The sequence below is a fragment of the Coffea arabica genome, chromosome 6c (assembly GCF_036785885.1).
Source record: "Coffea arabica cultivar ET-39 chromosome 6c, Coffea Arabica ET-39 HiFi, whole genome shotgun sequence".
In the NCBI taxonomy this organism is placed as follows: domain Eukaryota; kingdom Viridiplantae; phylum Streptophyta; class Magnoliopsida; order Gentianales; family Rubiaceae; genus Coffea; species Coffea arabica.
The window spans coordinates 13,411,212-13,434,339 of record NC_092320.1 but is presented as its reverse complement, the minus strand read 5'-3'; the positions used below and the strand labels follow the sequence as shown (position 1 = coordinate 13,434,339).

At 35.3% G+C, this 23,128-nt stretch overlaps 2 protein-coding genes across 4 annotated transcripts; both read left to right on the top strand.

The window, feature by feature from the left end:
• Positions 1–2,253: 2,253 nt before the first annotated feature.
• On the top strand, positions 2,254–4,457 carry LOC140008489 (uncharacterized). 3 transcript variants are annotated; one of them, XM_072052978.1, is made up of 4 exons: positions 2,254–2,408; positions 2,707–2,858; positions 3,019–3,248; positions 3,336–4,457. In XM_072052978.1, exons 1-4 carry the CDS (start codon positions 2,401–2,403, stop codon positions 4,323–4,325), a joined length of 1,380 nt encoding a protein of 459 aa, XP_071909079.1. In that variant the 5' UTR covers positions 2,254–2,400; the 3' UTR covers positions 4,326–4,457. The 3 variants fall into 3 exon arrangements, with proteins under 3 accessions (XP_071909079.1, XP_071909078.1, XP_071909080.1); XM_072052977.1 differs by having other exon boundaries at positions 3,019–4,457; XM_072052979.1 differs by having other exon boundaries at positions 2,314–2,438; positions 3,019–4,457.
• A 2,842-nt stretch (positions 4,458–7,299) lies between these two features.
• Positions 7,300–22,492, top strand: LOC113692646 (vacuolar protein sorting-associated protein 53 A). Its single transcript, XM_027211111.2, has 24 exons — positions 7,300–7,632; positions 8,477–8,571; positions 9,990–10,046; positions 10,201–10,351; positions 11,221–11,291; positions 12,533–12,657; positions 13,110–13,270; positions 13,487–13,628; positions 14,315–14,378; positions 15,817–15,990; positions 16,091–16,132; positions 16,558–16,662; positions 16,758–16,817; positions 17,412–17,489; positions 17,670–17,777; positions 17,879–17,944; positions 18,601–18,678; positions 18,765–18,898; positions 18,980–19,073; positions 19,275–19,352; positions 19,566–19,628; positions 20,373–20,441; positions 20,556–20,651; positions 21,887–22,492. Exons 1-24 carry the CDS (start codon positions 7,575–7,577, stop codon positions 22,178–22,180), a joined length of 2,463 nt encoding a protein of 820 aa, XP_027066912.1. The 5' UTR covers positions 7,300–7,574; the 3' UTR covers positions 22,181–22,492.
• The last annotated feature ends 636 nt before the right edge of the window (positions 22,493–23,128 follow it).

Genomic DNA, 23,128 nt, shown 5'->3' with positions numbered 1-23,128 from the left:
AGGTTTAGTTCTTTGCCTCCTTGTTGTCACTTGGCTTTCTAATAATTTGACAAGTTGCATAACTCTAATATTTTTCTTGCACATAGTTTTTTTTGCCTTGTATATAAGAATAAATGGAGGTTTAGTCATTTGCCTCCCTTGTTGCCACTTGGCTTCCTAATAATTTGACAAGTTGCATAACTCTAATATTTTTCTTGCACATAGTTTTTCTTGCCTCTTGCATATTGCTTTTTTTTTTTTTCTGCTCTTTCTTCATGCCAAACCGAGCAAGTCTGGCTCCTTTATTCTCCTTCTGAGTCCAATAAATTTTTTTAACCTTAATTATTTGATTAAGTGAGTGTACTGTCTAATTCATCACCATTAGATTAGTTTTAATATACTAATACTACATTACAACCCTTGGATCAATTTTCATTCTATTCTAATTGTCTACATATTATATTAGAAGACATGGGAATTTAATGTAGCACTCCCATTTCTTGACATATGACATAACTCTCATTCGAAAAATCTATGATTTTTCTCCTATTTTTTATCTCCCTACTTCTATCTTGATGGATCAAGACAAAAGATGTACCATACAGGATAAGACAAAAGATTTCAATTGCAAGTCATTTTGCATAACTACAAGAACTTGTATTGTTTTTATATATTGTCTAATCTATGACTATAGAATCAAGCTTTATAGATTAATGAAAAACTTTTAATCCTTGGATATTGATTAATTATGTTTGATTAGTAGCTAACCAACTATTACATTTAAATAGCTCCTTTATGTAATCAATTAAAATCTCTTTTTCTATTTCTTTATAAATTGTTTCTAAAAGTTGCACGGAAAAATCAGATTCCTTCCTTCCCAATTGTATTCAATTGTGCACCTGTTTCATTGCTTGCCTTCATTAACTTCAAGATCAGTTATGGATTTAATAGATGCTATGCTTATTGTCTCCTTGATTTAGAAGAGCTAACTTCATAGATGGAATTTCTTCTGATGCTCAATTTTTCTCATGCTTCTGTCTATTATGTACTAAAAAAGTTTTGCTGTTATATGTTCAAATAAGTTATGAAGGGGGCCAAGGTTGTGCGAGTGCCGAGATACCTCTAGTTGATTGGATAATTTAATGAATCGGCATACTATTCCTTGCAGTGTACGTGTTAAGATGTTGATATACACTATTGAATTGATAGAATGATTTTTGAGTGCTTTTAGTAGCAATAATTGAAATTAAAATGTCCCATACTAGTCAAGAAACAAATTAACTTTTGATATTGCTCATTGAGTGAATATGTAGTATAATGCCTATAAAATCTCATGTGTATGCTATGGAAATCATGACTATATAGTATTCTTAATTTTGGGCTAAGAATGGCTCTAAAATGTATCAGGAATTCCACGTAAAGACATTCTTGCACAGGACAAAGTGCAATCGAGGCGAATGAAGGGACTCAACGTCCTTCGATCGAGTACAGAAATGGCGGTGTTACAGGTACCTAGCAGCGTTTTTGCAGACTAGAACAACATTTTATCCCTCTACTCCAGCGATCATTTTTAAGCCAAGGCAAACACTAAGTGGGTAATATTGAGGATCACTAATTTGTTCTAGCTTCGATCGAGTACAAGTTTCAGGACATGGAATGAAGTACTTCAAGAGTGTGAGACAAGACTGCTTTTTGTCTGTGCAATTAAGTGAACTTCAAAGCCGGCCTGCTTCTCTCGGAGCATACAACTCTAACAAGAGGCTCGTTTTTGACAGAAAAGCCTTTATTACGGGAAACATTTGAATCCAAAGGGGGGGCCGGCTAACATCAAGAGTTATAGAAATTAAACTTGAATCAGGTTGGCTAATCACCTGCCCATCATCGTATCAAGGATGCCGCTGAGGACCAACACTTTGGACTAGGCTTCAAAGCATATCTATGCTATACTACAGCTAACAGATGTAACTCGCGGTGCAGTATCTATATCATTGCTGTCATGGAAAGGCTATGGTAAGCTGTAAACTCAAGAAAGCATGAACGATGTTTTACGAGCAGATGGTTAATAAAAGCAAGAGAGAAGGGCTTGAAATCCAGTCCTCTAAAGCAGATAAATGTCTGTACAGAAATCTGGTCCTCCAAAATTTTCAACTCTCCTTGAATAAAACTAATTTTTTCTTTCTTTGTTTAGGAAATAATAAAATGGTCCTTTTTTTTTTTTATTTTAACTGGGCTTACCAGTTATTTTTCAGGTTTAAACTAACACGGGGGGCGTAATAGGGGTGCATGTTGCAATTAATTAATCGCTATGCAAACGATCCAGAGGACCAGTAACATACATCGAACGACAAACGAATTGTGCAGCAAGCTACTACCATATAAACTTACCACCAGAGAGGTCGGGATTGGGGTATTTTCCAGACAATGGACGGGTAAGGATCTCAAAGCCTAGTCCCTTCGAGGTTTTTTTTTTTTTTTTTTTTGAAATTTTGCGTAGATAATATTCTTCTATTTGATCGAATAAATTGAAATCATCTATAAACTATGCGAAGGGATTGATTCAATTACATTAACCTGTTGATTAGATTTGTCTTCTTAATTTTTGATTTGGCCGTTTCTATTGTCTCCAATCTGCCTACCTTCTATTGTCTCCACCTTACTGGTTGGTGTGTTTGTTTGTAAGGATTTTAATTCTGAGATATTCTAAATTCAACTCAATTTGTCTTTCAGATATTTTATCTGCGGGCCACCTCGGAATTGGAGGACGGAGCTGCTCAAATTCTGTCCCCGTCCTCGTTATGACCGTGTCATTGGCCAATGGTGTGAAGAGTGCAAATCTCTACCCACTCAGAGTCGCTCAATTCAACCTCCTTCATATGGCAGTAAGTTTGTTGTGTGGGTTGGAATTTTACATTAATTTGTGTGAATCCAAATTATCTCTTCTTTCGTTTTGATAAGTTTGTTCTTTCTGTTGAAATGTTAGTCTTAGACAATCCTATTTTGGGGTGTGAATTTTACTGTGTTATTAATTTTTTTTTTCAGGTGCATCGGTGATTGATGGCATGTTAACGCCTGAGGAAGAGGAACCTGTGTTTGCAGCTGATCGTTTAGAGTGTCCACGGCTTAAGCGCCGTCGTCGACTAACACGCTGTCCATCCTGTCATGGAATCTGTCGTCAAAGAACAGATTCCCAGCCCTGTCGTCGGCTAAAAGACTGCAAATCCTGCCCGTGGGAATCATTTCTTTTAGATCCTTCATTGCAGACCATTTCTGTACAATCTGCTAAATTTCCCTTCCTGATGGTTATCAAACCTGGAAAGAAAGCATGCTTTTTGAAAAACTTGGTCTTACCTGTACAGGTGGAGTTGAAGCACCGGGAGATTACGCCCTTTTGTGGTAACTATCGGAGCATTTATGACCAGATAAAGAGGGCCCCCCATTGTTGTTTCTTTTTCCGCTGCTTGTATTCTAGAAAATCCTGGATGTTGCTTTACGAGAGACATCCTGCGTGCTGCCGTAAATTATCTGTCTTGCTATTGTTGAACCCTCTTATAAACCAAAGGATCGATCTTCCTGTCATTGGCCAAGTCATGGTCATTCAAGCCGCATTTTCTGTATCTGATGTAAATAATGCGAATGCTTCTCCTGATTGTGTTTTTGCCATTGTGAATGAAGCTAATTGTGATTATTCTCATAGTGGCAAGTCTGACATATTTTTGGCTATGTGGCGTCCTGGGTGGAAGACATGGGAATTCTGTAAGGCTCAGTATCCTCATCTGTCTCTTGACAACTATATTGGGATGGTGTTTTGCGGAAAACGAGTTCGTTGCTTCACTGTAGATGGGTGGATGTATGTTGTTGACTTGAATGGTGATGAATGCTCCTGGGGGCTTTTGAGACATGTCCACGACCCCGATGAACGCGTAAACAAAGGTTTTCATGTTGTAGTTGATGACGGTGATGACAGTGGGCGTTTAATGCTTACTAGAGGAGGTGGACCTAGATCATACTACTTCACCATCAGTAAAGATAGTAACGAGATACTGAAAATTGTAACTTGGCTAGATGAGGCAGGCAAGACAGTTTACCACTTTTACAGGTTGGATCGGCTGGAGTTGGAATGGATTAGGCTGGGTGATGGTGAGTGGATGGATAGAAGTTGGTTCTTTACTGGTGAGTTCGTCTTTTCTACAGCTGTAATTGGAGGAGCTAAGATATTCAGAAAATCGGATGCTCCAACTGAAAGAGACAGGGTGAAGTTTATCTGTCATGATTTGCTCAGAAATTCTAGCCATAGTCTTGTTGGAGATTTCATCCGTGGAAGTTCTTGGGTTTGCCTGGGGTATTGAACATTTTCTTTGACATTGACTACCAGTTTATTTTGGTTAATCTTTGACTTTTAAACCGTCTGTTGATCATAAAGTTCCCCTACGTCTTGAACTCCATTCTGTCATAATGTTCCGATCTCATTTTTGTGTTCATATCCTTAATTCATTATGTGCTGCTCTAACTATACTGGTGGGATTGGGAACATAGAGAAGGGGTTTTCACTGTTACTCATTGTACCACTAATAATATGGAATACAGATTCAATGAAACCTCTCATCCCAATTTTTCATCTCTGGAATGCCTTGCCAATTGGGACTATTTTATTGCACCACATTTGACTAGTTCACTTTGTTTCCCTTCTTTGAATAAAAAAAGATTATTTATTGCTACTTGCAGGTTTATTTGCTTTGCTTCAGTTTGAACCTTGGTTTTTATTTCCTTATTATTTTTAGGGTCTGCCGCCGTAATTGAAATTATTGTCATTGTAATGCTGTGTGTTTTTGGGTTGGATTCCTCTACTCCATAAGCATTTAGAAGTAAGTTGGCCTATCAATGTGTCTATTCTACGAGATGCCTTTTGGTACACTCTCTCTTGTTTGTTCACTTGAGTCATGGAGTTTTATTTCCTGCACACTCCGGTTTATCCTAAGTGTGCCTGGATTTTGTAATAAGAAGTTGTGATAGCCGAAGGTATCGAATGTTCCGACTGAAAGAAATAGGGTGAAGTTTATCTGTCATGATTTGCTTAGAAATTCTAGCCATAGTCTTGTTGGAGATTTCATCTGCGGAAGTTCTTGGTTTTGCCTGGGCCATTGAAGCTTATGTTGGGCATAAACTTTTGCTACTCTCAAGGATATCTATCTTTAACTTTTTTCTTTGACTCTGTCTACCAGTTTATTTTAGTTAATCTTTGACTTTTAAACCGTCTATTGATCATGTAGTTCCTCTACGGCTTGTACTCCATTCCGTCGTAATGTTCCGATCTCGTAACTCGGCTCAGGCAAAGCTCGACTCAAGTTCGATTAACATCGAGTTCGAGTTAAATATAAATAATTAATTATTCATTTTTTAAAATAAATTTTTTAAGTCGAGTGAACTCGAGCTTGACTCGACTTGAATTTGAGGTTGAGTGATCAAATTTTACATTGACAGATCGTTGACGTCGAGTTCAAATTTTGTTAACATTGAGTTAAAGTTCAACTCGATAAGATCAAAATTCTATTCAACTCAACTCGTTCGCTTAGAATTAAAGCTTTGCTTACAAGCATATTACCAGCGTCCCAAAGTCTAAACTCCTGAGAAATTGGATGGAGTTTTGCATTTTTTTTTTGTTAAAACGATAAGTGATTTTTATAGATTATCAAAACTTTACAGTTGTGAGCAAAGATTCGATAGAACTATACAATCAGTGTACTTTGACACTGAAAAATTCAAAGTTCCTCATCTTGAATTATGTTTAAAGCATATGAATTAATCCTATTACAAATATGATTATGTTCCTTACTAACTAGACAGAAGGCATAGGATGAAGTTTTGCATTTGGAAATCAAATTTGCCACCTTATGAAAGATATAAACCCAAAAACGAGTTTAAACAAGAAGAATGTGAAAGAAACATGTAAACGGAATTGAAGGAGAAAAAAGTAACCTAGGATAACAGACAGAGAAAACAAAATGAGATTAGACCATCTAAATCTGAATTAAATTGCTGATGTGACTTGCTTCAATCTTGTTTTTAGATTTTCTTTTGCTAACAGTCCAAATATTTGACACTACGGTGCCCATATTTCAATGTAATTTTCTTTTTCTTTTTCCCTCTATAGTGAAAGCTCCTTCCAAAATAGAGAAAAAAGAAATGTTAACGGAAATTTATTATTATTATTTTTTGGGAAAAAAGGTTCAAAAAAAGAAAATAGATGGATCACCATTATCTAGGAGTGTGTAATTTAAAAAAAAACCGATTTACCGACTGATTTTGATTTCAATTCGGAACTTCAAAATCGGTAAAAACGGAAAGCATAAAGGAAATCGGAATTTTCGATTTTGAATTGGATGAATTAGGTTTGAATTAAGGATTATGTTTTTCCAAATTGAAAATTCTAATTTCGAATTCATAATTCGAAAACGGTCAATCGGATACCTATTTCAAATTCAAATTCATATATATAATATACAAATGCATATATATATATATATAAACATATATGTAATGGAAAATATTTATATGATATAAAAATACCTCTAAGCTCTAACTACTAATTATATTATAATAATAGTGAGTCTAATTAAGTTTGTTGTATAAAAACAAAAATTAGCATCTAATTTAGCAAATTACGTTATAAACTTATAAGTAATGCAAAATTAGAAAAATTAGGCCGAATTCAATGAATTCGGTAAACTACCAAATTCCGAAATGAAATCGAAACAAACTCAAAATTGGAATTTGTGAATCGAAATTGAAATCAGTTAAAACTTCTAATATTCAAATTCTGAAAATTCTAAATTCATAGTTCCGATTTACCGGAATCGAATTCGATGCACATCCCTACCATCATCAACAATGCTAATAAAAAGGCCTCATTTTAACATTTTATCTTCTTTTATATAGAAGCTTGTATTCATTTATGTTTTTGGGAGTTGGAGAAAACTTAAAATAAATAATTGTATGTGATTTTGTTGTTTAATTCTTAAGCTATATTAAAATAAAAATAATCGTGCAATAGACATCACCAGATTTTCTAATGTCAGCTCCTTCATTTATTCGATTTGCTTAAGATGAGATAATTGTATATTGCTAAAGATAATCTCAATTCGTTTTTAAGAATAAGATAAATTAATTATTTAAACGAGGATCTAAAGTCAATAATCTCAAGCATAATATACACTTGCAATTTTCTAAACAATTACTTTTGAGCGGAGTATAGTGTATGAATTAACAAAATAACATTTTTGCAAATTTTGTTAGCATATTAACACAAATAGCGTATCGAATATTAGCGAAAAAAAAAATGCAAAAGGTTTATATACTACGTCGTTCTCCTCAACGACAAGCGACACGACGTCGTGAAATGACCCGATCTGGATTTCGAGAAAGCTAAGAATCAAAACTGGAGGGAATAGTATCTAGATTGGAGGCAAAATTAGTACTAGTACACATCATTTGCTCCAGTTTGTCATTCTTAGTCTCTAAATTTAGGGTTTTCTTATTCAATTTTTCGGGTTTAATTGGAGGAGCAGACGATAATCAGCTTAAAGAAAAAAAATTCAGAAATGGAAGTAATGGACAAGCAGAGCGCTTTGGATTACATCAATCAAATGTTCCCCACAGGTTTATTTTTCTCCCTGTTTATAGGTTTTTTTTATTTCAAAGATTTTAATTTTCGTGATTTTCTAGTTTAATTATGGATGCCATGATGATTGAAGTGTTTAATTGAACTGTTACTGTGAATTAACTTGATTATTTAATTCTGAGTGTATCATGATTTTAACTTTAGCCACGCAAAATTTGAAAAGTAAGATCAGGGTTGGGGTGTTTTACTTTATTATTTGAATTTTAAGAACAAATGTGGCTGGCTGCACCTAAAATATGGTACTAGTACTGCATTCTAATTTTAGTTCTGCCACTTGAGCTAGCAAACTTGATCTGGAATGAGATTCGATTGGCGGATTTGAATCTTTTTTCTTTTTGCGTTTGGCTTTGGTTTTAATTATTAGACCTCAGCAATTGCAGGGTTTTGTGATTGGGGTTTTGAAGTATTAGATTGCTGCATCCGGTTAGGTGATTTTAAACCTGCTAAATTTCTTTGACCTTGAGAAGAATCTGGGCTTGAAATTGGAAGACAATTGCATGAAAATTAACTTCTGTTGTTGGAGAAAGGGATAATCTTGATGTAGTAAGTAGATTGCAGCTGCGCATTAAGAATGTCATTGAGGAGAGTCGAGATATTTTGGGTTCCCTTCTTTTGAATGGTCTCAAGGGCATTTACAAGATTTTCTAAGGACTAATGAGTCCTCTTTTCATCTAGACTGTGACTTTTGTTATGAGTCAATTTCTTGTCTTGCTATTATTGTGCAAACTTGGTTTTGGAGTTCTGCTATGTTGTTTTATCTAATTGTCAGTTATTTTGCTCTTTCTTACTTATTTGAGTGTGTGGATTGATGTTATAATGCAGAGGCATCTTTATCGGGTGTTGAGCCACTTATGCAGAAAGTACAAAGTGAAATTCGGCGTGTTGATGCTGAAATTTTAGCGGCTGTTCGTCAACAGGTTAGTTTTTTCTCACCATCACCCTCTAGTTGGTTCAGAATATCAGTTTGTATCCTTCAAATATTGTGATTTTTACGACCAAAACCTATATATGAAAATGTCCTACTCTGTATAATAATAAAAACTAGGAGGATACATTCAAGTCATCATTTATATTTAATGCTAGTACATTTTACCAATATATTTAACTGAAAGGTGAGGTTGCTGATTGCTCCATTATGAACTGGGTGAGGATTTACTAGATAGGAACTTTTTATTTTGCACGCAAAGGGAAAGTTTGTGGAATGTTAACGCCAAATACTTCAAGACTCTCCGGGAATGGGATTCTTATTTTCCTTTTTTTTTCTTTTATTCAATTTTATAAAATACATAGATATGGAGCATTTCCACAATTTATAGCTATAATCTGGGCTTCCTCTGCAGTCAAAATGAGTTGCATTATGCCTATCTCAGTGAGTTGAAGGTAGAAAACATTTGCAGAATTCTTCTGCTTATTATCATGGGCTGATGTTTAACTGGACATGGAGATCATTTTGTCTCATGTGGCCCTCTTGGGAACTTGGAAGGACAGTGTTGAGTAGTCTGGCAATAGTAAATTGAGGAAAAGGGAAAACTATGTCAGTTAATATTTTATCTTATGTCAATTATTCTTTCACTAATAATAAAATTTGGACTCTTTTTGTCCTCTGCCTTTTTGAAAAACCATTTATGTTATGCTGTTTTTTCCCTCCGCAAGACCCTTTGTGAAGAAAATGCATACTGCTTGAAACGATCTCCGAGGTGATGCAATCTTTTCTTTTTGATAGAAGTTGTTATTCACTAAAGTTGTTAAGGAATTTGATAACTCAAGATTTCTTGAGAAATTGTAAATCCCATAAATTTTTAGAATTTCTGTAAATCCCACGAATTTGGCACTTTGGGCTGTGGATGGTGGTATATTATTGCTTGAGTAGTTAATCTCCTTGCTGAGTCTGGAAGGTTTAGAGCATCTTATAATGGTATGTGGGTTGTAAAATATACCCAATGTTTACCTGAGTTAAGATGGGAAGCAATAAATTTACCTTCTATTTTCAGTTATACTGTGTTCTGATGGAATGTTTGAGGAGCAATGTGCAGAAATTTTAGTCATGCTGAGGCTTTTGCACTCAACAACAGATATAACTTTGTCAAGTATTAGTTCTTTATATTCATGCTGAATTATGTGTTCTTGTTGTTTTTGCTCCTGCAATTGCATGCTGTTTGTATACCACCAGTTCCAGAATTTGTTGTTTTCGGCTGTAAATTTGGAGAATGAGGAATAATTGGACAGTTTGAACTAGCTTTCTACATTTAATTACTTTTACTACAGCCACTCGCAGATAATTACTTCCTGCTGAATATCTATTCTTGACCTGTGATGCTGAATCTCTTTATTGCAGAGTAATTCGGGAAGCAAAGCCAGGGAAGACCTTGCTGCAGCCACGCATGCTGTGGAGGTTTGTTCGCCTGAATTTCATTCTAGTTGAAACTTGGTTAGCTTAAAACATTAAGCATATCTGGGTTTCTCTCATGACTCGGTTTTGTTAAAGGCTCTGCATTTTTTTTGTTGGCAGGGTTACTAAAGGATTTGTCTCTTTTCTTTTATGCTAGGAACTCATGTACAAAATTCGAGAAATAAAAACCAAGGCAGAACAGAGTGAAACCATGGTGCAGGAAATATGTCGTGATATTAAGAAGTTAGATTTTGCAAAGAAACATATAACAACTACTATTACTGCTCTTCATCGGCTTACCATGCTAGGTTAGTTGCTTTTTGCTTTGATTATATCTGCATTTTCAATTGGAATATTTTGTTCTGGTATGTGTTAAAAATGTGATGTACTAACTGTTGGTTGTATGTTACTATGCTTGAAATTGTTAGTTCAGTTTGGGTGCTCAACTTATAATGTTGGAGAAGTTTCGCTTTAGTTTGAAAATAAACATACCTGTCTACTCAGTATGCCTATTCGTCTCAGGTTGATTTGGGTCCAATGAGCACGTGTAAGATCCTCGCTCTTACATAAGAGTTTTTTCCACTTTGGTTGAATCTGTTCTACTTAAACAAATGTCACATTTAAGCAACATCTTACCCCATTCTCTCTACTTGGTACGATGAATTCATACTTGTTTTTCTTTATGCTTTATAACTTCTTTGGCTGGCTGCAACTGAGAAGGATGACACCCCAGCGAAATAAAGGGGGAAAAATCTATGGACAAGTGGTATAGATATCCTTCTACTTCATTAGGTGTAAAAGTTTAGGAAATAATATGCACATAAATTGACAATTTACTTTCTCACCTTCAGTGAGTTACAGAATCATGGATGAATTGACAAAATATGATTGTTTAATTGATGCAAAATTTTGAAGCTTTATTTACCTTGAAATTCTTTTCTAATTAGGTGATAATTGCTCGGAAAATATCTGTTAGAACACTGTATAGACTTTGGAATGCGTAGTTTACCGCAATGCATCCACAAGAGCTCTTGGCTGGTGGAATGATACTGTATCTGTAATTGGCCTTATGCTTTAGAAATTTACTTTCTGGATTTTTGTTGCATATAAATGTAAATTGTCCAGAAAAAATTTGGATATCAAAATCATAAGCTTATGAATCTCTTTTATGTGATAGTTTCTGCTGTCGAGCAACTCCAAGTAATGGCTTCAAAGCGGCAATATAAGGAGGCAGCTGCACAAGTAGAGGTACTTATTGTTGTTAGAACGTTAGTTTGATAAGAAAGCAACTATTAATCCTTCAGCACCATTTTGTATCATGGTTACTTGTTCATATCTGTGACAAAATCTGTGTCATGATTTTAATCAAAATAATGAACAACAGACTTTCCATGTTATTGTGGATATACTGTCCTACACAATTTTCAAAAGAATGATGAGGTAAATATGTCTAACATAAATTCCCAGCTAACCATTTAAGTTGAAGGGCATGTTAGGAAACTCAACTTTGAGCTGATGCGTCTTGGTAAAACTATGTACAAGACTTACCTTGATGCAGTAGAATGGGAAGGAGTATCCACTTTGCTATTGGTAAATAAATGGATCTGATCTTTTATATTGCAACAATAACTAGTTTTTCTCTTTTATGGGTTTGTGTTCATCTCTGTCCCAGTTAGGAGTTGATGTTGGAACTATCAGATTAACCTATTTTAACCGACTTTGGTACTTGATAATGGTACTTAAGTTGATGATAGCAATTCTGAAGCCTCTGGTTAACTGTCGACAGAACGTTTTTTCATATTGAAGCAGGACTGGATGAAATCAGAAAAGTTTGAGTAATAGGAAAGCAGAAATCTCTCTGCTTCCCCAGCTTTGAAGGAACCACAAGACCGTTGTCTTTAAAAGATGCATTAGTTGTTGAATATATACAATTCCAGGAAATGGCCCATGCCAGCTCACCTAAAATAGAAAAGTTTCAGGGAATGTATATCTAATTGCATCTGCTATGGTTTGTTAAAATGAGCCACAAAATTGCTTGTGCTTTTAATGTATTAGAATCTCATTGATCATGTTTGCACTTAGCTTGTTCTGATACAAGATAGATTTTCTTGTTCTCACTTTATTTGTATGAAAGGTTCTCCCTTGACCTTCTTCCTCGGATAAGTTATTTTCTCTCCAATAAAGTCTATATAAGATTAAGATTAAGCAATTGTTTAGGTGAATTGGCTGTAAGAAATACAAGCACATCCTTAATCTTCAAATATCCCTTGATGTTATTGAGAAGAATTGCTTTCCAGAAGTAGATTGATATTAATAAAGTGTAATTTTCATGCACTATTTGTTGCATGCCTGATTAGACAATTTGTGTGGGCCTTTAATTATACATCGTGCTAAATTGCAGTCTCAGTAGTGTTTCAGCCCATGATGTCAATTTCTTTTGCTCTTAGAATTATTCCTGTTTCTAATTGTATTTTCTGGTTCAATACTAGGCTGTAAACCAGTTGTGTAGTCATTTTGAAGCTTATAGAGATATTCCAAAGATCACAGAACTCAGGGAGAAGTTTAAGAGCATCAAACAAATTCTCAAGTCTTATGTCTTCTCTGATTTTTCCAGGTTCATCAGAATATAAGTTCAAAATCTCTTGTCCCCTTTATGCTGTTTACTGGTTGTTTGTTAGATATGGTTTGAATGAATTAACAGGTATTGGAATATCCTTCCTTTCTGTGCCATCGCATGACAACTTTCTAAACATTTAGATAATGAATTCTTATTTAAGGCAAAAAAGGTATACTTTCTAACAATTTTGTTTTTATAAGATGTATTCCATTGCAGAATCAGTGTTCTAGGGTAAGTCTTTAACTTGCTTGGTAAGTAGAGAAATGTAATTAGATACCTGTTAAGGCAAACATAGGATTATTTTATTAGACGTTGGACTATAAAAAGGTCAAATGTAGGATTCTTGTCACGTTATTTTTATTATTTCTTCTATTAGTTCTGGTTCTTTTTCCTTTGGACTTTTACCATCTACCTTTCACTCCCTCTAAAACCTAATTTTTTTTTTCCAGCTTAGGTACGGGAAAAGAGACGGAGGAAAGCAATTTGCTGCAGCAGCTATCAGATGCTTGCTTAGTTGTTGATGCTTTGGAGCCGTCAGTTAGGGAAGAGTTGGTAAAGAATTTCTGCAGCAGAGAGCTTACTTCATATCAACAGATATTTGAAGGAGCTGGTTAGTCCAAATTTGTGATTTTTTGTTTTTGGGGCCAAAAACTGATCAATTTGTCAAGCCTGGTTGACTTGGCTCTTTGCCCTGCCTCCGGGCCTCTCACTTTGTTTTGGGCTTCTTTTATACAACTGTTGTCTTTTAAATCTGCTTTAAGTAATATATACAGTTTTATATGATGTGTTGCATCCTAAAATCTTTTTCATTTGAACTGTTTCTCAGAGTTAGCAAAGCTAGACAAAGCGGAAAGGAGATATTCCTGGATCAAACGCCGATTGAGAACGAATGAGGAGATATGGAAAATATTTCCTCCATCATGGCATGTTGCTTATTTGCTTTGCATCCAGTTCTGCAAGTTGACAAGGTTTGTTACAAGCACATGTTATCATTTAGGGCTTGTTCAATTTTCCTTTGTTTTGTGAAATTAACTTAACAAGTGATTCTTAAAAAGGCTATCCACAAAATTGAAATAGTGTTTGATGGTAAAACTTTTGGAATTCTCTTTTAGGGCGATTATCTCATGGTGTAAAAAGTGAATAAGAACACATGAAGAGAACTTTGAAGAAAAGGTTAAATAAGGAGCTCAATTAAGAAAATAAGAAGATGTCCTTACGCTCCCCGCCGACCACCCCTCCTCTTGGTTTTATCACATTGACATGTAAACACACCCCATCTGGGTTGTTGTCCGATTTGTCAGACTTGTTAAGTAAACTTAACCCGGAGATGATATCTTCTTACAATTCTTCAATTACCTTGACTATAATTGTTATAATTCTTTGTTTGCTTCAATTACCTTTTTGGACTATAGCTTTTGTTGTCATTAAATTTTATCTATTGCATACAATGAAATAATAGCAAATGGTTTTGAAATGTTGACAAAATTGCAATAGTACAGTTTGTAATGACAATTTTATGGGCAACTGCACACACACAAAAAAAGAGCCTCACCCTACTAATTTAGAAAGAAGTTTGCTCAAGCTTCTCAGGATCTTCTAGCTATCCCAAGAGCCTCATACCCTACTCCTTTTCTTTTTCTTTTTTTTCCCCCAGGAAGCAACTTGTAGATATCCTTGATAATTTGAAGGAAAAACCGGATGTTGGAACTTTGTTATTGGTAAGTTCTTTTTTTTTTTTTTTTAGCAGTTGGTAAGTTACTTTTATCTGGTTATATACGAACTATTACATCATAATTCTCTCTCTCTCTCTCTCTCAAGTTTATTCAATCTGCGTTTTCACTGAACTTCCTTTGTCAAGATGATGGCCTATATGTGCAAAAATATGAAATTGATCAAACAATGAAGATCCTGCCCAAATTCGCTTCTTTCTGTATTAGTCCTACCAGTAAAGATAGAAGAGTAAACTTCTCCCATCTGTCCAGAACATTGACATGGACCTGAAATAGTTCACTAGGCATATTTGCAGGATAATTAGTGTTTAGTTGTTAACGCATTTGTACGTTGTTGGTAAAACAAACAAGTCTTGGGGAATTTGCACCTCTGTATTAAAAGGGATTGTGCTGGTTTGATGTGTTAGTTGTTCTGAAAGTTTTCCCGATTACAGAGCCCTTGCTGCGTTGGGTCAAGTCTGCTTCATAGGGCTGATGCCACCACCTTTTGAGAATTTGAATTATGGAACCCAAAGATCAAAACTTCCACCACCTCTGAGAATTTGAATTATGGAACCCAAAGATCAAAACTTTCTTATATCCTTCCATCAGCACAGTTTGGATTTAGAAAGAAAAAATTGTGGGGGGAAATAGAAATTTGTGTAGTTCACTTTTTGATGTTGGCTTTTGGCATTAAGTAGTGTGGTGTATAGGACCTTTTAAACTCTCTTCAAGCATATTCTTCGAGATGCTTAGTTCAAAGTTGATTTAAATAATAGAAGGTACTTTATTCAATCTAAATTTGATAATCAAATGTGAAAAGACTTAATTTTTCTTTGTAGACTTTGATATTTCATAAATGGCAACTTAAGAAGATTATAATAAAACTGCCCACAAGGGAGTTTGTAATGGGTTTATGATGTTGGATTGGAGGCCAAATGATTTTCTAAGAAGGTTATTGCTGCCAAAACTGTACCTAGGGCCTTGGCTATAATCAGAGTTCTGAAATTGATCTAAACTTCTGCTGTAAGTTTTGTTTCTTCAGGCAGCAGGACAAGCTTTAAAAGCTTAGTCCCTATATCAAAACCTTCCAATCACTGCTGGAGCTTTACATTCACAGGGAGTATAATTCTTAACCAGAAGTCAAATTTTCGAAAGAACCAACTGCAATAGTGTATTCACTTTAACTCATCTAAGATGTGTAGACGATAAGGCATGGCATTCTTCCACATATATGAGGTTTTATAAGTATATTTGAAAAGCCATTCTGTATTTTAGTCACATTTAGACTTCTGTGTCAGACTTTTTTTTTCTCCATTTGTTCTATGGGATGGTTATTGGTGACTGTTTGACCTATTAAAGGTTTTTTGTGAATCTTGATAGTCATATTGGAAAAGATTTGTCTTATTCTGGTGTTTTGATAATCACTTTTTGGTGCAATCTGGAGGCACTACAACGAACTCTGGAATTTGAGGAAGAATTGGCGGAGAAATTCGGTGGTGGTGTCCAGAACAGAGAAACAAAGACTGAAACGGAGGAAGCAGATAGGGGGGACAATGTTTCAGATATTAGAAAGAAGTATGAGAAGAAGCTTGCTAGGCATCAGGGAAGTGGAGAAGAGGTATACACTAGTCAATGCACAATTGTGTTAAGACATCCGACCTGAATGATGATCTTGTTTCATTGACTGCCATTTTTTGCTTTTGCTTTCATGTCATTAGGAGCCAGATGGCTGCAAAGATTTGTCTGCTCCTGCAGCTGGGGTGAGGCTTGATTTATTTTTCATCCTTAAGATGTATAGGAGTTTTACCTTTAACTTTCTGCTGAAAGCCTTATAAGCAATTGTGCAAGATCTCTGTCATATTAGACACCTACACTAATTTCATGTTTACTATTCTTCTCACAGTTGGCAATCATCAGTTCATGTGTTTATGCACAGAGAGCTTTTGAGTAGGTGACATTGCATTTTATAATTGTAATTGATGCAAAGTTACAGAAAGAAATCTGTTTTATTTGAACAAAGTCATGGTTTATATTTGAACATATTGGCACATGTTTGCTGAGTTATGAAAACGGGGAGCTCAACCTCTGACATGATTGTTATGCTTTGTGTTTGATGTCGGACATCATGTCATGAATTGGGATCTTGTTTAGACCTGATAATTTTCCTTGTCAATTGACATGACAGTTTAACTTTCGAGGGATCATTTCATCTTGCTTTGAACCTTACTTGATGGTCTATGTGGAACTGGAAGAGAAGACTCTCATGGAAAATCTAGAGAAACTGGTCCAGGTAATGTAGGTTTTATTTTCGTTTTACCATGGTGTTAGATCCTTCCTCCTCACTTTTCATTCCTTTATTGATGTGAATTTTCTCCTAAATCACAGGAAGAAACTTGGGAAATTGAGGAAGGGAGCCAAACAAATATTTTATCCAGTAGCATGCAGGTATATACTACAGAAAATCAGATTCAACTAGATTTGTGCATATCATCTCCTGTACATACTGTTTGATACATTTCTCCTTTACTTCCACATCCTTGTTAAATCTGCCAATAATAACAATTGATAAGGGCTTGACATCACTATTTGACATATTGTATATAGCTTCTGATTAAGATATAAAATATGTTTTCCATTTGGCATTTTCTTCCTGCTGCCGTGACAGGATTCACTCACTCTATTTACCACTCATCCATTGTTCTTGGAACAATAGATCACATATCTATCTTTCTTGCTACATGGCTTCACCATTTATCCTTTCCACATAGTATGCTTATGCATCTATACTTTTAATGGAGTTAATTTGAAGTTCAATATGCTGCTGGGGATGCTAGTCGAATTTCTGCCAAAAAAATACAAACAAATAATTCATACCTCATTCTTAATATTGCACCGTTGTGTTTACCCGATGAGCTTTTGACTACATTAATACTATCAGTGAAGCACTTTAATGCATTAATATTTTGCAGTGTTGCTATGCCTTTTCTATGAAGAATTTTCAATTATTGCTTTTAATTTGTGTTTCATTTCTTGGTGAAGGTATTTTTGATCATCAGGAGGAGCTTAAAGCGCTGCAGCGCTTTGACAAAGAACCAGACATTATTCAATTTGTTGAAGGTGTATATTTGATATTTTGCTACTCTTCCCATCTCAATATTAATCTCATTGTTGGTGTCAGAGATTCCTCTTTGGATGTTCTGAATTTTTTATGTGAAGTATTTTTGTTTCTTCTTCTATTTACTACTCTGTGTTTAGCCTTAATATTTTTTAGAGGGTATCTTATTGTCTTGTCAATAGGTATTTCAAAGAATTCTTAAAGCATATGCCACAAAGCTTTTTGCTAGACTGCCCAAGGGAGGAACAGGAATTGTTGCTGCTGCAACGGGAATGGATGGACAAATTAAGGTATTAATATCCCTTTTAAAGATCCTCAATTGGCATATGAAGTATAATTTCTCAGTACTTGGTACTAATTCTATCTTACTTCAATGACCCATTACTTGCAGACATCTGATAAGGACGAAAGGGTGATCTGTTATATTGTAAATACCGCTGAATATTGCCACAAAACGGTCAGTTGGGATTTTAGATAGCATTATTTGTTTATAATGGTGTGAGCTTTTTGGTTTTAAGTGCTAATAGGACAAAGACAAAGGTTAAATCTGTCAATAGAAGCTAAATACTACATGTTGGTCGACATACCTTCAGAGGGAATCAAATAGGAAGCATCTATGTTAAGTCGAATTAGAGCTACAAATTCACACATCATTATTTCTTTTTAATCTTTTTTTTCTGAGCTATATTGATATTGGGAATGAGAAATTTTAACCGGTGGGGGATGTTCCTCTTCTAGCTGGTGTGACTGTTGTTTGCTGCTTTATTGTGATTGGCACAATACTGTTATTGTTCTTCTTGTTTTTCATTCCTTATGAGTTGCAATACCTGTCAATGACTTATGGATTGAACTTTTATTTCTTTTCTGCTGCCCGTTACGCAGTATTTCTCTGTTCATATATGAAATTTTCAAGTGAGTATTGGTCTGTTTTTCACAACCAATAGCTTTACTAGAACCGAAAAAGCACAATTTACTCTGGCCATGCTTAAGATATGCCTTTGATAGTAGGTGATAAGTAAGCGTGATTTTTCAAGTATCATCTTATTGTCTTCCACTTCCTTCATAGTGATTCTTTTCATGGTAGTAATATCCTAACACTTTTTGTCGTGACAGTCCGGCGAATTGGCTGAAAATGTGTCCAAACTAATTGATCCTCAATTTGTAGACAAGGTGGATATGTCTGAAGTACAGGTAGTAAAAATTTCATTTATTGAGTACTTGGATTTCTTCAAAGTCTAATATCACTCTGAAATTCTGACAAGGATCCATTGGTGCAGGATGAATTTTCGGCGGTGATAACAAAAGCATTGATAACACTTGTACATGGTATAGAAACTAAATTTGATGCTGAAATGCTTGCAATGACGCGAGTTCCATGGAGTACGCTTGAAAGTGTTGGTGATCAATCAGAGTAAGATTGGTTTCTTACCTAATTAATCTATTTTGACAATAGTTTGGAAGAAATCCAATCACCTTCTAAACTTTCCTGCAGATATGTCAATGGAATAAATACAATATTTAGTAGCAGCATCCCTGCACTTGGAACCCTTCTTTCTTCAATTTACTTCCAGTTCTTTCTTGATAAGGTGAGTGTGAAACTTGTATCAGTTCAGTTTGTATTTTTCATTTTTTCAGTTTAGTCAACTTTAGCATTCATTCTATTGTCTTTTAAAAATATGAACCATCTTCATTGTCATGGAAAGTTCTAGATAGCTCACATTTATTTTTATAGTGGTTTTCCACATGCATTTTGGATTGAACTGCTCATAATCTCCTGTACCATGCAGCTTGCGTCATCTCTTCCTCCACGTTTTTATTCCAATATATTCAGGTGCAAGCAGATATCAGAAACTGGAGCACAGCAAGTATACTTCTTCTTCTTCCTTTTTTTTTTGCCCTCTTGCTCTGTCATGTTCTCTACACTGGTTGGGTCTAATTTATCATCAACACTTTCTATCTGTGCTTATATCTACTTTGTTCGGATCACGATTGTTGTTCTTTAATCAAGCATGTAGTTTTGGGTCCATTTCATGCAAGGAAAATTTTCTGATGTGAAATAAGATTTTGTGCATTTGCAGATGTTGTTGGATACTCAGGCTGTAAAGACTATTCTTCTGGATATTCCTTCCCTTGGAAGACAGGTATCCTGAATGATTGCATTTTTCTAATTAAACTTTAACTTGGCTTCTATAGTCCATTAGTTATGAGCAGCAATGTTTTTGGGATCCCGTGTTGGGAATATTATAATGACCTCTGGACCTCAATCTAAATCATGCAAGTAAAGGAGTGAGAACCTAATATCTAGGTGAAGGTTTCCTACTGTGGTAGGATTTTTTCAAAAAGCATACATCTCTACTCTTTCCAATGAAAAAGCTTACTTGTACCTTGACCCAAAATATGAGCTCAATTGACACCAATTACATCCTCAACATTCCAACATGTAACTCCAAAAAAAAAAAAAAAAAAAAAACTATTGCAGGCTTGTCCATTTAAACTCCTCATGAATAGGCAATAAAAACTAGTTGAGGGTGAAAGAAATGTGCCTTTGGTTTCTGAATTTAGGCGGATCAAGTTAAAACTGAAGATTAGACTATTATAACTAGTTTTGGGCTAGTTGTCTACACCTACAGGAGGTTTTGCCTATCTTTTCCTAATTTGTTCTTTTTTTCTCCGTGTACAAGCCTGCTGCTGATGTGTTAAATTAGCCAGCCTATATTACAGGATATCTTCGATTCATCCTTCATTAGCTAGTTGGTCATGGGACCAATTTGAAATTATTTTTCTCAAGGATCGGTTTTTAGGAAACTTGTCATTAGATTTATGTCATTCCTGTTTAATGAATGTTATAATACCTCTTTATCAAATGTGTTTGTTTCTCTGATTAGACTTCTGGAGCTTCTAGCTACTCAAAATTTGTTAGTCGTGAGATGAGCAAGGCAGAAGCACTCTTGAAGGTCTGTGACTAAATTAGAGTTGAAGTTTTCTACTTTTAAGTATCTTTATCGCGTCGTTCAATAAATTTTTGCATAACATGCATTCCTAGATATTCAATTTCGTTTGTTGTACAGGTCATACTCTCCCCGATTGATTCTGTTGCAGATACATATTGTGCACTACTGCCAGAGGGAACACCTACTGAATTCCAACGGATTTTGGAACTTAAGGTTGAAATCCATTATTACCAACCTTATGATCCATTTCTCCTCCTTTCCTTGCAGACCTATCATTGTTTTTGGATTTGTGAAAATAAAAATGATTGGATTGGAATGTTGGTCTTTGGCTTATAATTTGATTGCGCTAAAGGTAATTTGTGCTTTTCCTGGGCATGTCAAAATGGTCTGCAAGGATATGTGATAATTAGATTTTGATGCAAAGAGTTTGGTAAGGCCTACTAGAAGGTACCAAAGTTGCTTTCTAAGCTGGTCTCTGGCAGATGTTATAACGAATAGATTCCTTATAAGAAGTTTCTGGTATTAAAAAGTGTAACATCTTGGCTAGTTATATATTTATTGGAATGAAACGTGTCTGAAGATTGGAAAATGGTGATCTGGGTTCAAAGGAGAGGTTTTCTGGGTTCTTCAAGTCCCATGTAGTTTCCTGAACTTTTGTTTCAAATTATTTGTCAGACAGGACAAAAGCACTTATTCCTTAAATTACTATCTGCTTGTTTTTTCTCTCTGCCTGCCTGTAGATTGGTGTTTTATGACATGCACCTATAATTTCTTGTGTCTTGTAGTATGTTTTGTGGTATTGCAATGAAAAGTTCTGCACCTTCCTTTTTTTTGTTTGTTTGAATAAGAAAGTGGGGATGATATATTATGTTTGTTTATTCCTTTATTATGGAGATTTAGGTAGCAAGACTAGATTTTCATGAAAAATCAAATTTTCTTTCAAAAAAGAGGAAGTGTTTGTGATAGTCAGCAACATCTTATTATTGCAAATCACTATTTGATCTTTGGTGAAGTTCCACTAGTAAGTTTGGTAGAAAGATAAATCAATTAAAGAAGTTTTTTTATTTTTTTTGGCTAAATGGTGGGATTACTGAGGAATTATGGTGGGGTTGCTGCATTCTTATCTTCTGCATGTTTTGACTTTTACTTGGGGAGTTCGTGAATACTTGTGCTTCTATATATTTTATTATATGAAAAGCCTAATAGCAAGCTTTTTGTCCTTGGTCTGCATTAGTTGAATATATAAGTCTTTTGGTTCATCTCTCAATAAAGCAACATATGCATTTAGTCTCCATAATTTATTTTGGCCAAGCCATCTTCTGTATCATGAGCTTTGGAAGAACATGAAGTGGCCAAAATTGGTTGTAAGGATATTAAATGAATGTCAATTGCATATTTTGGGCTTAACAGTACTGATTTTGCTTGTTGCTTGTCTGATGTTTCGACAGGGTCTGAAAAGAACTGACCAACAAAGTATATTGGATGATTTTAGTCGACGTGGGTCAGGAATTACTCAGCCTGCAATTGCTGGCCCTTCAGCTGTCCCATCTGCACCCCCTCCCTCTGCAGCACCTGCAATAACAAGTCCAGCTGTGGTTGGAAGCTTAATTTCCAGGGAAGATGTCCTTGCCAGAGCAGCTGCACTTGGAAGAGGTGCTGCTACAACTGGATTCAAGAGATTCCTTGCTTTAACGGAGGCAGCGAAAGATCGAAAGGATTTCAGGAAGCTTTTCACCGGATAAGACTGTCATTTTTCCATTGGATCAGTATATTTGTCAACGCCTTTTGTACAAACAATGAACAGCCACAAACTTATGTGGCAATTTTGTTACAAAATTCTTCTCATCTTTTCTATGGATTACGGCTATGTTTAGATTCTTTTTCTGTGTAATACGCTGTCACTAATATCCCAACTGGCTAGATTTTCTGTACATGGAAAACTGAGTCTCAGTGAAACCGTAAATCCCTGTAGCAAAAATGTCAAGATTCTTTTTGGTATGATAGTTATGATCTATACTCTATAGAAAAGCTGAAGTTTCCTTGCAGCTTTTGAAGTCCTGATCCCCTTGTTGAATATTCCAGTTTGTGCGGTGAACAGCATGGAAGATTTGTCTTTTGGTGGCGCGGTGTAGAGGGTTTCTTGATTTATGTGATCTTTGAAGATTAAGATCTATTTCTACGCTCATCAATTGGTCATCTTCTAATTACTGATAGGACCTTCTCCTAAAATCCCATCATTCATTTACTATTTATGTCTATGGGTAAGTTGTAGTTGCAACAAAATAGTTAGCTCGCTGATGGCCAAGTATTTAACAGAAGAGAATTGATCGATTACTGAAGAATCAAGGGGAGTTCCAGTGTGTTAGAGGAGTGTGGAGGGTGGAAAGCTGTAGAATGACAGTGAAATGGTTAGATTTCTGAAGAATCAAAGAAGTGCTATAGTGTGTTATTGGAGTGCAGAGGGAAAAAAGCAGTAGAATGACCGTCAAACGGTGTGTAGAACGGTAATCGGGCAGTTTCAAAGAGATCAGCGGTAGAGAATAATACAGCTGAAAGTGGTTATAGGTTTAGAAGGAGATAGTTAATGTAAACAATCCATGCTTATGTCTTCTCCTACTCTAATACCATACTATGAGGGAAGGGGACAAGCCAAACCACTGAAATTGGAGAAGTTGGAGGAGCCACATACA

What these genes read in the sequence shown, in the direction of transcription:
- LOC140008489 (XM_072052977.1), top strand. An exon ending in TCAACCTCCTTCATATGGCA is followed by an intron (nt 2,859 to 3,018) that starts GTAAGTTTGTTG and finishes TTTTTTTTTCAG; the next exon opens with GTGCATCGGTGATTGATGGC.
- LOC113692646 (XM_027211111.2), top strand. Translation starts at nt 7,575, where the DNA reads ATGGAAGTAATGGACAAGCAGAGCGCTTTGGATTACATCAATCAAATG. An exon ending in TCATCGGCTTACCATGCTAG is followed by an intron (nt 10,352 to 11,220) that starts GTTAGTTGCTTT and finishes TTTATGTGATAG; the next exon opens with TTTCTGCTGTCGAGCAACTC. An exon ending in CTGAATATTGCCACAAAACG is followed by an intron (nt 17,945 to 18,600) that starts GTCAGTTGGGAT and finishes TTGTCGTGACAG; the next exon opens with TCCGGCGAATTGGCTGAAAA.